Raw genomic sequence first — 15236 nt, forward strand, 5'->3', positions numbered from 1 at the left:
ATGCAGCAGTGTTGTTGAACACAAATTTTTTAATTCGATCGGAATAAGGGAAACTCCCACGGATTATGCTCCTTATTAAATCACTACCAACCACCCTACATGTAGTTTATTCATTATACCTAGAGGTTTCAATATATTTAACCTATTAATTATAATCATCCAAGATCGGTAATCCCCTTTCAACTCAGAGAGTCGGGTTACTGTGTTTTATTTTTGACATCTGGGTGTCAAATGTTGGAATTTAATTCCAACTGCAACAATGAACAGCTGCACAGGAATCTGATTTGCAGTAAATGTTAAAGGTGTTCGGTGCAGCAAAGTCGCCTTTGATATTTTTGCACATAAATATGCATTAAAGCTTCAGTTGATTTCCCCTGCAGACAGCCGACTTGATTTTGATAAAGGCATCACCGCCTTGCTGCAATAAATTCAGTGATAAACATTAGAAGATATTTTGTAATAGTTTATTGTTTTAATCAGATATTTTTCAGCATATAAATACCGCACAACAGTTCTGTTTTAATGTTAGAATGTTAGAAGAAGCAGCAGCAGCAGCTGAAGAATCACGCAGAGCAGAGGAAAGCACGCAGCAGGGTGAAGAGGAAGAAGAATAATTTCAGAAGAGTGAAATGCACAGCAGTGCAGAAATTTGAATGTAATTTGTTTTTTATGTTCATCTGTGTGGAACAGAATCGTTCCTTAGTGAATTTCTGAAGTAGATGTTCATCAATAGAAGTTTTGAAATTCCCTCTGTATGAGGAAGACAAATCTGTAACAGTTAGTTTATTTTGATAAATACAAGTTAAATTTTTCTTGTTGCTGTTATACCGTCACCGTTGCTGAAACACGACGATCAGCGTTGCTGAAACACGTCGTAACTCAAAAATTACCTGACGTCAAAATTACGTTGCTGAAACACCGTTGCTGAAACACCTGTTTCAGCAACTGACAAAATTTCCTGTTGCTGAAACACCTGTTTCAGCAACTGAAAAAAAACTGTGTTGCTGAAACACAGTTTCCAGCAAGCGAATTTTTCTGTTTTTCTGTGTAAAAACAGAGTGCGATTTTTGTCTGTTTGTTATGGGATTTATCAGAAAATTCCAACATGGTATCAGAGCTAGTCTAGGCACTCAGTGAGTCAAAAACAGAGATTGTTTTTCACTGTAGGAGCTGTAAGAAGTTTGTTGAGCAGATTTTTCAGCAGAGAAAGTTTTTGCTTGTTTTTTAAAAATACAGTCAGTATCTTTTCTTTACCAGTACAGGTTAAGATGGCAGATACTGGAACAGGTTTGACAAATCCCCAACTGCCTCAGTTTAATGGGAAAAATTACAGTTATTGGTCCATAACAATGAAAGCATTGTTTGCTTCTCAAGGAATATGGGAGCTGGTTGAAACAGGTTATGCTGAACCTGCAGATGCAACAGCACTGGCTGCTTTGACAGCAGCAGAAAGAGACCAATTGAAGGGTGACAGAAAGAAGGATGCCAAAGCCCTCTTTTTCCTCTTCCAATCAGTACATGAAAGTGTTTTTCCGCGGATTGCAGCAGCAAAAAAGTCCAAAGAGGCATGGGATATTCTCCAAACTGTCTATCAAGGCATGGAGAAGGTGAAGACTGCAAAGTTGCAGATGTTGAGGAGAGACTTTGAAAATCTCAGCATGAAGGAATCTGATACAATAGATTCATTCTTCACTCAGGTTATTGGATTGATAACCCAGATAAGATCTCATGGTGAGATTCTTGAAGATAGAAGGGTTGTAGAGAAAATCTTGAGATGTTTACCCTCAAGGTTTGAATCTATTGTGGTGGCAATAGAAGAAACAAAAGATCTCTCACAGTTCACGGTAGATGAGCTGAGTGCTTCTCTATTGTCTCATGAACACAGACTGAGTAGAGGAACAGATTTCTCTTTTGAGCAAGCATTCAAGACTCAGATGTCTTTTGGCCAAAGAAGAGGTAGAGGCAGAGCAAATTACAGAGGTCGTGGAAGAAGCCAAAACAGAGGCAGAAATTATCCAGCTAGCACAAGCGGAAGGAGCTGCAATCAGAACCAAGCTGAAGGTTCAAGCAAACAGCAAGCTCATGGACAAAGGTATGACAAATCCCAAGTCCAATGTCATTATTGTAAAAAATTTGGACACTATGCCAATGAATGCAAGAAAAAACAAAATGACATGAACAATAGGCAGAATGTTAATTTTGCAAATGAAGAAGATAAGAACCCAAAGAATGTGCTGTTAACATGTAACATAGCACAAGACAAACAAGATGATTTTTGGTTCTTAGACTCAGGTTGTAGTAATCACATGACTGGAAATATTGAAATGTTTGCCAATCTGGATGAAAATGTGAAATCTGAGGTAACAACAGGGACTGATGATAAGATAACTGTCAAGGGTAAGGGCAGTGTCAATATTCGAGCAAAAAATGGAGAACAGATGACTGTGCAAGCTGTATACTATGTACCTGGTCTGAAATGTAATCTTTTGAGCATTGGACAGCTCATGAACAAAGGTTACAACGTGTTCTTCAAAGATGATTTGTGTACTATCAGAGACATACCTCCAAGTAAGAAGATCATTGCACAGGTGCAGATGACCAGCAATAGAGTGTTTCCTCTCAAACTTAGGGCAGATTTGAAGGAAGGCAGAACTATTGCGGCTGTAACACAAGAAGTCTTTCAAGAACAGGTGAAAGATGTGAATTGGTTGTGGCATTTGAGATTTGGACATCTCAATTTCGGAGGCCTGAATCTGTTGCACAGAAAGGGCATGGTAAAGGGATTGCCGTTGATTGAGAAACCGGACAGCCTTTGTGAAGGCTGCATCTTGGGCAAGCAACATAAGGAAAGCTTTCCAGCAGGAAAGAGTATAAGGGCAAAAGCACCCTTGGAAATAGTTCACTCTGATGTGTGTGGACCGATGCAAATACCATCATTTGCTGGAAATAGATATGTTTTAACTTTTATTGATGATTACACCAGAAAGACATGGGTGTATATGCTGAAACAGAAGAGTGAAGTGTTTGAGAAATTCCGCCACTTCAAAACTCTTGTTGAAAAGCAGAGTGGGCATTATATCAAAGTGCTCAAAACAGATAGAGGAGGAGAGTACATCTCCCAAGAATTTCTGCGTTTTTGCAGAGAAAATGGCATACAAAAGCAGTTCACAGCAAGGTATACACCTCAGCAAAACGGTGTTGCTGAAAGAAAGAATAGGACCATTCTTGACATGGTCAGAAGTATGCTGAAGGCAAAACATTTGCCGTATGAGTATTGGGCAGAAGCTGTTACTTGCGCAGTTTACATCTTGAATAGATGCCCAACTAAAGCTGTTATGAACAGAATACCAGAAGAGGCATGGAGTGGTCAAAAGCAAACTGTCACTCACATGAGAGTATTCGGTTGTGTGGCATATGCACATGTACCGGATCAGCTAAGGAAAAAGCTTGATAGTAAGGGGGAGAAGTGTGTCTTTATTGGCTATTGTGATGAGTCAAAAGCATACAAACTCTATAATCCATCCACCAAGAAGTTAATAGTAAGCAGAGATGTGCAGTTCATTGAAGATGAAGCTTGGGATGGAAGCTTGGATAAAACAGTGAATGTGAAGACAATAGTGTCTCATGAAGAAGAAGAGGAAGGGACAGCAGCAAATAATCCTTCCTTGGTGGCTCCTCCTACACCACAGCAAGTACAACAAACCACACCACAAGCTGGAATCCGAACAGCCTTGAGAAGTCAAGGAAGAACAGTTGCTGTTACACCACAAACAGCAACTGCTGAAACAGCACAGGGATCAAATACACCCTCAAGTTCGGATGGAACTCCAAGCACACCAAGAAGACCAAGATTCAGAAATCTGAGTGAGATTTATGAACAAGGAGAGGTAAGTAACAATACTGGTCTGAATTCATTATTCGCTTTGTATTGTCATATTGATGACCCAATCCATTTTGAAGATGCTGTAAATGAAGATAAATGGATTGAAGCAATGAATGAAGAAATTGGTGCAATAGAGAAGAGTAAAACATGGGAGTTAGTGGATCTCCCTAAAGGCAAAGATGCCATTGGAGTTAAGTGGGTTTATAAGACCAAGAGTAATGCCGAAGGTAAGATTGACAGGCACAAAGCAAGGCTTGTTGTGAAAGGCTACAAGCAGCAACAAGGCAGAGACTATGATGAAACCTTTGCACCAGTAGCAAGGATGGAAACAGTCAGAACAGTGTTGTCTATTGCAGCACAACACAAATGGAAGATTTATCAGATGGATGTTAAATCTGCATTCCTGAATGGAGTGTTAAAAGAAGAGGTTTATGTTGATCAACCTCCGGGCTATGAAGTTGAAGGACAAGAGCATAAAGTTTGTAAACTGAAGAAGGCTCTTTATGGGCTGAAGCAAGCTCCAAGAGCATGGTATAGCAGAATTGATGCTTATCTGATTGAGAATGGGTTTGATAAGTGTGATGGTGAACCCACACTCTACATAAAGCAGAATGACGGTAAGATTATTATTGTTGTTTTATATGTAGATGATCTGATTTTTACTAGCAATGATGCTTCTCTCATTGCTGATTTTAAAGCAGTCATGAAGAGTGAATTTGAAATGACTGACTTAGGCTTCTTAAGATATTTTCTTGGAATTGAAGTAGACCAAAGTGAAAATGGTGTTTTCATTTCTCAAGATAAATATGTAGAAGCTGTTTTGAAGAGATTTAACATGCAGAACAGCAAGGCTGCTGTGACTCCAACAGTAGTGGGGCTGAAATTAACCAAAGAAGACAGCAGCAAATATTTTGATCCAAAATTGTACAAGAGCATAGTTGGCAGCCTTATGTACTTGACTGCAACTAGGCCGGACATTATGCACGCTGTGAGTTTAATCTCCAGATTTATGGAAAGACCGAAAGAGACTCATTGGCAGGCAGCCAAGAGAATTCTAAGGTATGTGAATGGAACGAAGGGGTTTGGTATTTTATACTCCTCTTCTGAAAGTTTCATGTTGACAGGTTACACTGACAGTGACTGGGCTGGAAGTGTTGATGATAGGAAAAGCACATCGGGATATGTGTTTCATATGGGATCGGGAGCCATCTCATGGGCTTCCAAGAAGCAACCAGTTGTGGCTTTATCAACAGCAGAGGCAGAGTATGTGGCAGCAACAGCAGCAACATGCCAAGCAGTATGGCTGAGAAGAGTTCTCAAAGATTTGTGTCATGAACAAGAAAATGGCACAACCATTTACTGTGACAATAGCTCAGCAATAGCATTGTCTAAAAACTCTGTTTTTCATAAAAGAACAAAGCACATAGACACCAAATATCACTTCATACGTGAATTGGTTAACAATGGTGAGATTGTTTTGCAGCACTGCAGAACAGAGGATCAGCTTGCAGACATCTTGACAAAACCATTAGCAAAGAAAGGTTTTGATCATTTCAGAAAATGTCTGGGTATGCAGCAGTTGAAATTAAGGGGGAGTGTTGGAATTTAATTCCAACTGCAACAATGAACAGCTGCACAGGAATCTGATTTGCAGTAAATGTTAAAGGTGTTCGGTGCAGCAAAGTCGCCTTTGATATTTTTGCACATAAATATGCATTAAAGCTTCAGCTGATTTCCCCTGCAGACAGCCGACTTGATTTTGATAAAGGCATCACCGCCTTGCTGCAATAAATTCAGTGATAAACATTAGAAGATATTTTGTAATAGTTTATTGTTTTAATCAGATATTTTTCAGCATATAAATACCGCACAACAGTTCTGTTTTAATGTTAGAATGTTAGAAGAAGCAGCAGCAGCAGCTGAAGAATCACGCAGAGCAGAGGAAAGCACGCAGCAGGGTGAAGAGGAAGAAGAATAATTTCAGAAGAGTGAAATGCACAGCAGTGCAGAAATTTGAATGTAATTTGTTTTTTATGTTCATCTGTGTGGAACAGAATCGTTCCTTAGTGAATTTCTGAAGTAGATGTTCAGCAATAGAAGTTTTGAAATTCCCTCTGTATGAGGAAGACAAATCTGTAACAGTTAGTTTATTTTGATAAATACAAGTTAAATTTTTCTTGTTGCTGTTATACCGTCACCGTTGCTGAAACACGACGATCAGCGTTGCTGAAACACGTCGTAACTCAAAAATTACCTGACGTCAAAATTACGTTGCTGAAACACCGTTGCTGAAACACCTGTTTCAGCAACTGACAAAATTTCCTGTTGCTGAAACACCGTTGCTGAAACACCTGTTTCAGCAACTGAAAAAAAACTGTGTTGCTGAAACACAGTTTCCAGCAAGCGAATTTTTCTGTTTTTCTGTGTAAAAACAGAGTGCGATTTTTGTCTGTTTGTTATGGGATTTATCAGAAAATTCCAACATCAAATGCCCCCACCATAGAGTTATCAGGATACTGTATTCCTTGCGCAGTAATTATGACATGAGTTATCAGGATACTGTATTCCTTGCGCAGTAATTATGACATGAGTTATCAGGATACTGTATTCCTTGCGCAGTAATTATGACATGAATACATATGGTATTAATAAATTTACCTGGGTTGATATATAGCCGAGCTTACTTTATTTTGGATTAGGAAAGGTCAAATATAGCGACTTAAGCCTTTCCCTAGTGGGTTTGCATGGACTTTGGAGGCAAGGCTTGGCGTTCCCTTTCCCTAGTAGGTTTGCATGGACTTTGGAGGCAAGGCTTGGGGTTACCTTTCGGTATTTACATTGTATAACTTTTCTTATATTTTTTCTTCACGATTATTCCCAAGAGAACTAGTCTTAAAATAATCTTGGGTTACAGGTAGGCGCTCTTAATTCCTTTGGTCAACTTGACAAGCTTGGTGAACCAACTCGCTCGCAGCCATACCATGTTTTTAGATGTCTCCTTCTTCCTTTAAAAAATAACATGATTTCTTTATATGCTTCGTGAGCATTACCTATCCATGTAGAGTCGACAATATATATGTCTTTGTAGTTTTCATAACAATATTAATGTATGTGGGAGTTACCTTAACTCCTTTCCACTGTAATATTTTCTTCCTAATTTTGCGGGCTTCCTTACCCATCAATGTTTAAGGAAATACACTTGTTTTATGAAATTCGACTTTTTTCGTTAGTGGGTGGAACATTTGTGTCTTTCCTAATGTAATTGTTCACCTAAAATTTTGATTTAAAAGAATTCTCCTTTAATAAATCCATATATACATGTGACTCTCTTTCGTCATCTTTTATTTGTTCAGCTTGTTAAAAATATTACAATATTTTCCACTGCCCAATAGGGTAGCGACCATACGTTTGTGGGGTTTCTTTCTAGCCATATTACAATATTTTCCACTGCCCAATAGGGTAGCGACCATAGGTTTGTGGGTTTTTTTTAAGCCATACAACATTACCTACCTCTCCTCGATTAAACTTCGATTATTCATGGACAATTTTTGGAATTTTCCCTCATGAAATTAACCGCACGTCGTGTAGAGTTTCGTTATGAAGTCTTGCTCTTCCTCAGTAACTTACTTCCCAACCCATGACATAAGAATTCTCTTTTTACTTTCTGCACATGGATGCAGTTTGCTCTACCCTGTGTCTAACCTCACACTCAATGTCTTCTACAATAACTTACTTCCCAACCTAGCACCTAAGAATTCTCTCCCTAATTTTTTTTACAGATGCAGTCAAACCTAGGCTGGCCTTAACCTAAGACTGACCATCTTCGTCCAAAACATTCCCTATATGATATAATACAGCAGTTAGCATGTTATATATTATTTTTAATAAAAAAAAAGATATTTTTCAAGTATTCAACTATCTATGGATCAAAGCTTTTATATTTCACCAACTCGTTTTATATGTTCGCATATTTTCTCTTCATCAAATCCATTATCAATAATTAAAAAAGCCAACCAACCCTCTTTCACCAAAAGTTCACATATTTACACCTATCAACAAAAAAAATCTATTGAGGGAATTTTATTTGCCCTATGTTAAAAGTTGACATGCTGGATCATTCTTTCATACAACCACGGTAACATCATACAAATAAATCACTCAAGCATCTAATAATGGAAGTGGAATTTGTATTTTCTTCAATCTAAATATGTATTCAGTAATAGAAAATAAAAATTAAGACAACTTACCATTTATTATACTTATGTTCTTAACTAATTATGGTTATATTTGTTCACTATTATTTTCACATTTTGATTGGATTTGATTCAAATGATTATTTGTAAATTTATATTTATTCTTTTCCCATGGAAAAATTTATAATTTCATCAATAAGAAAAAAATTACATTTTGTAGATGCATATGCATATTCTGATATTTCTATTGATAAATAACTGTTTCCAAAGAATCATCAAAGCCCACTACCAGAATCCACGCAGGGTGGTAGTAGCCCAAATAGAGTCTGAGAGAAGAGTCCAAAATAAAACAAAAGAACAACATTGTAAATATTATCTTAATCCACGCAGGGAGATAATACCAAAAACATGTACTGTGCCAATCATATAAATGGCCGCATATCAGTTCATAAACAACAAAAGAAATATGTACAATAATATGAAATCAGAATCCAATGATTAGTCCAAAATGTCCATAAAAGGCCTGTGATAGTACTGGTAGAGATCTCCATCAATCTGTTCACTGATCAGCCAGATGCCCTGCTCCCGGATCGCGCCTTCTTTGGAAAGACGGTCAGCCTCTGAGTTCCGCTCCATGTAGATATGATTACATGAAAAATAGTCAAAATTGGATATCAATCTTAAAGCTTCATCAAGTATGTGTCTCAATGAGAAAGACTAGCAAGAAGAACTTTTATTCAACCAGTCGCAAAGACTCTTAGAGTCACCAAACAGTTGTAATGCATGGCAGTTCTTCTCCAAAGCAAAGCGAATGATATAAAAAGCTGCTGAAAGTTCTGCGAAGTTATTTGTTCCCCTTCTTAAACCCATAGACAGGCTGTAAGAGTGCCTCTCAGATATGTGTAGGATAGCACCCCCACCACAGCCGTCTTCTTGTGCAGCCCCATCAAAATATGCCCAGGGTCTGTTGGGGTCAATCTGTTCCTGAGAGATGATTCGTGTGTTACGGGGGTGGGTCATCAGGGATAAGGTCATAATCCGCTTTGATCATGGCTGCAATGATAGTCCACCTAGGGGGGGTATTTTGGAATATTAAAAGATTGCGAGCTATCCAGATAGCCCAACAAAACAACAAGGGGAGGTTTCTTAATTTGTGGGGCATGACAGAGGAAAACCAAAGGTTCCAGGCATCAACCAGAGAGCCCGGTTGCCAGTTACAATTTGTGGGTACAACTGCTGTCACAAGATTCCATAAATTGCGAACAACATGGCAGTTCAAGAATATGTGGGAAGCAGATTCACCATCCTTGTTGCAAAAATGACACCAGTGAGGGCCATAGAAAGATCGCTTCATCAGGTTATCCCCTGTGGGGATTTTATTTCTTAGGATGCACCACATTAATACTCTGGATCTAGGAGGTGCCTTAAGCTTCCAGAGGTGTTTCCACCACTGATGAAGGACCTGGGGCTTTCGCGAATCCGCCAGAACAATGTAACCCTCCTTTGGTGTATATCTCCCTAATTTTGCCAGAGCCCAGATAATCTCGTCATCACCATCTGTAATTTGGATATGAGCCTCCAGGAGGGCCTGTGTATAGTCCCTCCAGATTTGCTGCCAAGGAGGAGGAATGTTGAGATGAAGATCAATTTTCCAAGCCTGTTGAAGGAAAGAGGAGTTGAGCTCATCTGCAATATGAGAAAGGTGTGTAACATTTTTCTCCCTTAGGTGCGCTAAGAGATCCGGAGGTAATCTATGCATGTTCCCACAACCAATCCATGGGTCTATCCCAATGCGCACTCTGTTCCCCGAATGGATCCACCAAGTAATGCCAGAGCGGATGGGATCCAAAGCTTTCAGGACAACCTTCCATATTATAGAAATACCAGTATAGAGTCTAACCGGTCTTCAGATCTAATCCAGTACTTGAGCAGGGGTGATATATTTCGAGTAGGCCACCCTTGTCCACAAACTATCCGAAGCTACCAATTGCCATCCTAGCTTCGCTGCCAGAGCTGAGGAAAAATCATCAAGATTTTTGAGTCCCCAGCCTCCCCATTTTTTTGGAAGTGTGAGTGCATCCCACTTTTCCCATGCATATATTCTTCCAGGTTGATTACCCCTCCATAAGAATCTGCAGCAGAGATTTTGTATCCTCGACAAAATGCCTCGAGGAATCTAGGCCAGAGACATCCAATACACCGGGGTCGCTTCCAAGACACTCTTGATGAGTGTCAATCGGCCTGCACGAGATAAGAATCTTAAGTACCATATGCTGAGCCTTTTCTCGAGCTTTGCAATGAGCCAAGTCCAATCCGCTATCTTGTATCCTATTGGCTTTAACTTGTAACCCAAATATTTCAGCCCCTCTTCCAGTTCAATCTGTGTAAAGTGGAATCTATGGAGAGCATAATGAATTTCATGCTGTGAGCAGGTTGTGGCCGTCAAAGTAGATTTTCCATCATTAATGATCATCCCTGTGGCCTTCTGAAATAAGGAAAAAATATCTCTGATCGATGTCAAATCCCCAACGCTTCCATTGAGAAATACGAGCACGTCATCCACAAACAGTAGGTGTGTAAGCGTGCAATCATCCGTTATCTTAATACCAATGAGTCTTCCTCTCCTATGTTCTTCCGTAATTATCTGATCGAGCCCTTCCATGATCAGGAGAAAAAGCAGTGGTGAGAGAGGACACCCCTCACGCAAACCTCGAGCCGAGGTGAAGAATGGGGTTGCACTCCCATTGACCAGTACATTGAAAGGAATGTTAGTGATGCATCCCATAATCCACTTAATGAAAGAGAAAGGGAAACCAAGGTGGGTTAGAAGCATTCTCAGGTATAACCAATTCACCCTGTCAAAAGCTTTAGATAAATCCACCTTCATTATCATACCTTTGCCTTTTTTGTAGTGGAGAGAGTGTAATACTTCCTGTGCAGTCCCAATCGCCTCATGGATTTTCCTGTCCTTCAGGAATGCAAATTGTTCAAGAAGGATGTGCTTTGATAAGATTGGCTTCAATCTGTTTGCTATAATTTTAGCTATTATCTTGTACAAACAGTTACAAAGTGAAATGGGACGGAATTCATCAAAAGTGACAGATTATCTGTCTTTGGAATTAGGGCAATGAAAGTGGAGGTAATGGCCGCTTCCAAGCGTCCCGAAGCCCTTGACTCCTCCACAACACTAAGAAGATCTGGACCAATCAACTCAAAAAATTCCAAATAAAATTCAATGGACCAACCATCAGGTCCTGGGCTTTTGTCTTTGCTGAACCATTTTAAAGTGGCCTCCAGCTCCCCCAAAGTGACCTCTTGCACCAAATCCTCCTCATCCTCTTGCTCCACATATCTAGGGAAAAGCTGAGCAACTCTGATAATTTCTGCTAAATTAGTCTCCCTGGGGTCACTGTAGGCATTTTTAAAGTGTGAGTTGCAAGTGAGGCGAGCTGAGGGAAAGTGTTTGCTGATCTTCCCTGATCATCCTACATTTGCCAAATGGTGTTTATAGCTTTCCTCCCATTAGCAAACTTTTGATAAAATTTTGTATTAGCATCCCCCTCCTGTATCCAGATGGCCCTGCTCCTCAATCTCCATTTGTCTTCCCTTTCTTTGAGGATATTACCACGGGCTGAGTAGAGGGATGTGATGTTGTTCTTGTGCTCCTCTGATCTATATAGACCTCCCAGCTCATTTTCAAAAACCTCCAGTTCAATCTCAATCTGTCTCAGCGCTTGATCATCCTGAATTCTTTTTTGATGGGCCCAGATTTTGGACATATTTTTCAGCTCTGCTAGATTGCGGATAAACCCAGCCGTGGCTGAACCTCTAACCCCTGGTGGGTTTGTTTTCCAGAAGTCAGTGACCATGCTGATGTATGATGCATCCTTAAGCCAGGTTGAACTGAATTTGAAAGGTCCCTTCGGTCTGTCTCTTCCACTTTCCATTTCCATATAAATAGGTAGGTGATCTGAGAGCCCACCTGTATATATATATATATATATATATATATATATATATATATATATATATATATATATATGTTACCTAATATTATTATTAAATAATAATATCAAAATAACAATACTAAATTTTCATAATAATAATATCAATATAATAAATAATATCAATTATTTTAAGATACAATTTTCCATTATAATGAGAAAGTGATTTCTTGAGAAAATTGTGTTACAAAGAGTTAAAACATCTCACATTTTACCTGAACACATCACCCATCATCAAAGACATGAAACAATAAAACACTGGTGAAGAGAAAGAAACACCCAACTTTTATATATAATGGTATTGCTAAAAATCATGTGAGGAAAAAAATATTAATAAAATAAGAAAACAAAGAAAATAATGTTACTTTGATTAATAAAATATAATAATAATAATAATAGTAATAATAATTAATAGTTTATTATTAATAATATTAATAACATAATGACAATAATTGCCGATAGTAAAGTTATTAAAAATTATTTGAAAAACAAAATTCTTTATTAATAATAAAAATATTATTAAAATAACTAAAATTTATTAATAATACATTCTGAAATAAGAATTATTAATATTTTAATATAATTAATGAAATTTAATAGTATTATTACGATAACAATATATTATTATTATTATTTCAAAATAAAGGAAATTATTATATTCATGTTGGTTGATATCAAGTAGGTATGAATATTAAATTGAATGTTAATATTAATGTAAAATAACTAATAAGATATTTTATTAATTCTCATCATTTTAATTACAGTTTTTCATCTTTTTAGACGCTTAAATACATTAAAAAAAGAAAGAGAAAAATATTTATTTTAACTCTCATTTTTATTCATGCATTTAAAAACAAGTCTTGCATTTGAAGTTGCATTCCTTCGTTGGAAGTTGCATTCTTTTCCATTACATTTGGCAGAATAAAGTTCATAAGGAATTTTTATTCATGCATTTAAAAACAAGTCTTGCATTTGGAGTTGCATTCCTTCGTTGGAAGTTGCATTCTTTTCCATTACATTTGGCAGAATAAAGTTCATAAGGAATTTTTAGAAATAAGGTTCATAAGGAATTTTTAGATTAAAATCACGAGACATAATTTACATGTTTTTCCTAAATTACATTATTTAAATGATGTGGAAGTTTTAAGATTAACATCAAGAAACGGAGATTACATGTTTTTCCCAAATTACATTCTTCAAATGATGTTTTGCATAGAAAAAAATTATGTTGTTTATATTTCATTTTGATAGTTTCATAAGTGGATTAGTTAGATAAAGTTTCCATATTTTATAAATTGGATTTTTTTTTGAGTTTTTAAGAATAACTATTTTTGTTTTTATGATTTATTATGATTTCATGGTTATACCATAGTTGTCAAGTTAACTTTTATTAGCTATGATGCCCATGTTAACTATGATTGTCCATATTAACAATAAGTGAAAATAGTTAACATACGTTAGTGTATAATTTAATATATAATTAAAACAATAATGTGTAGAATAATATATTATTAATTGTGATTAGTCTTATATGAAGCTCTTATTAATGTTATATATATGAAAATCAAATATTAATAAATTATTAAATATTAAATATTAATATATTGATTATGTACTAAGTATGTATTGATGAATTAATGTTTTAATTTATTAATAAAATCAGTAATAATTTAATTTATAAATTGTTAAATTAAATGTTGATGTTAAATTGAATATTATTAATAATATTATTAACAAAATTATTAATAAGATGAGTTATGATGTAAAATATTATCATTATTATATTCATAATATGTTTATATTATAACTTATATTATAATTAATGTATTTATGTAACAATATTGATGTTATCATTGTTATCATTATTATTATCGTCAAAGAAATTTAGCTTAAATGGTATGGTTCATGATTTGTGTTTAAAGCAGTGTTGATCGAAGCCTTTATATTTATGTTGACCCTTATAAATTTTTTAAAATATTGGTTCTAATAGGTGAAATTGTGGTACTCATTTCTATGAAGTTACTCATTATACCTAGTTATGCATAGTGAAATGTAATCATTACTCTTCAAAAGATTTTTTTTTTAATAATTAAACTATATAAAAAATATTACATTATTATATGTGGAAATTATTTATCATAAAACAATTAAGATTTTCCAATAAATTAATGCATTAACCCTTTCGTATATCTCTTTAATGTTTAATAAATGGATATGCATACATGATGATAACTATATAACAAATGGATGTTTGAAAAAAACCAAAATTCATTGTCAATTTTCAGTTTGGTCATGGATTGACAGTCGATGAATAATTTTTCCAAGCAATTTGAGAATATAGGGATTAGGACAATCAGATTAAATAAATGAGATTAATATATGTTGATAGTTATATATCAAATACATGTGAAATCACAATAATAAATATGATACTATATCCATAATTATTAGATGTATGGTAGACATTTAATATTAGGTTTTAAATATTGGGTATTAATATTACAGTTTTAGTATTTGGTTTTGTTATTAGGGTTTTGATTTTGAGTTTTAGTATTGGGGTTTCAGTATTAGGGTTTTAGGATAGGGTTATAATATTGGATTTTATTATTGAGTTTTAATGTTAGGGTTTTAATATAAGTAATAACATGTAAGTACTCAACTAAGTGAGTGAGGTTGAATTAACATTGAAACCCAACTATCAAACCCCAATATTAATATTATTTGTTTGACATGTTTGACTAATTTGGCTCACTATGTTTGAATATGCACATTAATCAATAATATTAAAGGAAATTATGTTTTAGCATTAAATATTTTTTATTATAAACACATTAATGCATTGTCAACTACATTAATAAATGTTGTTGACTAGTTTTATAACGTTACATTATGGGATTGGATAACTTGAATTGTAATGTAACATTTATACAACATTTGTCACATTACAATGCTAGATAGTTTGTTTTATCATTTTTAAGTCACAACATTTCCTTCAGAATGTGACGTTAGCTTCATTTTGAAATTAGTTCATTTGTGAGAATGTGATGATAGCTTTTTTCATCAAAGTGTCAAAGAATTGACCTTCATAAAAATATTAGCCATGGTTAGCCATGTTGAGCATGGGTTGACTGTAGTTTTCAAAATTTTATTATGGTC

The 15236-nt window shown here is 35.8% G+C and overlaps 2 protein-coding genes across 2 annotated transcripts; both read right to left on the reverse strand.

The window, feature by feature from the left end:
- Positions 1-10252: 10252 nt before the first annotated feature.
- Positions 10253-10738, reverse strand: LOC149150748 (uncharacterized). Its single transcript, XM_089442935.1, has one exon. It carries the CDS (start codon positions 10736-10738, stop codon positions 10253-10255), a length of 486 nt encoding a protein of 161 aa, XP_089299061.1.
- Positions 10739-11121: 383 nt separating this feature from the next.
- Positions 11122-12023, reverse strand: LOC149150749 (uncharacterized). The gene is made up of 2 exons (XM_089442936.1): positions 11572-12023; positions 11122-11485 (listed from the first exon to the last, which is right to left on the reverse strand). Exons 1-2 carry the CDS (start codon positions 12021-12023, stop codon positions 11122-11124), a joined length of 816 nt encoding a protein of 271 aa, XP_089299062.1.
- Between the last annotated feature and the right edge of the window lie 3213 nt (positions 12024-15236).

The sequence above is a fragment of the Pinus tabuliformis genome, chromosome 9 (genome assembly GCF_031772625.1).
Source record: "Pinus tabuliformis cultivar Carrire ecotype Pingquan chromosome 9, CPIR1, whole genome shotgun sequence".
Taxonomy (NCBI): Eukaryota; Viridiplantae; Streptophyta; class Pinopsida; order Pinales; family Pinaceae; genus Pinus; species Pinus tabuliformis.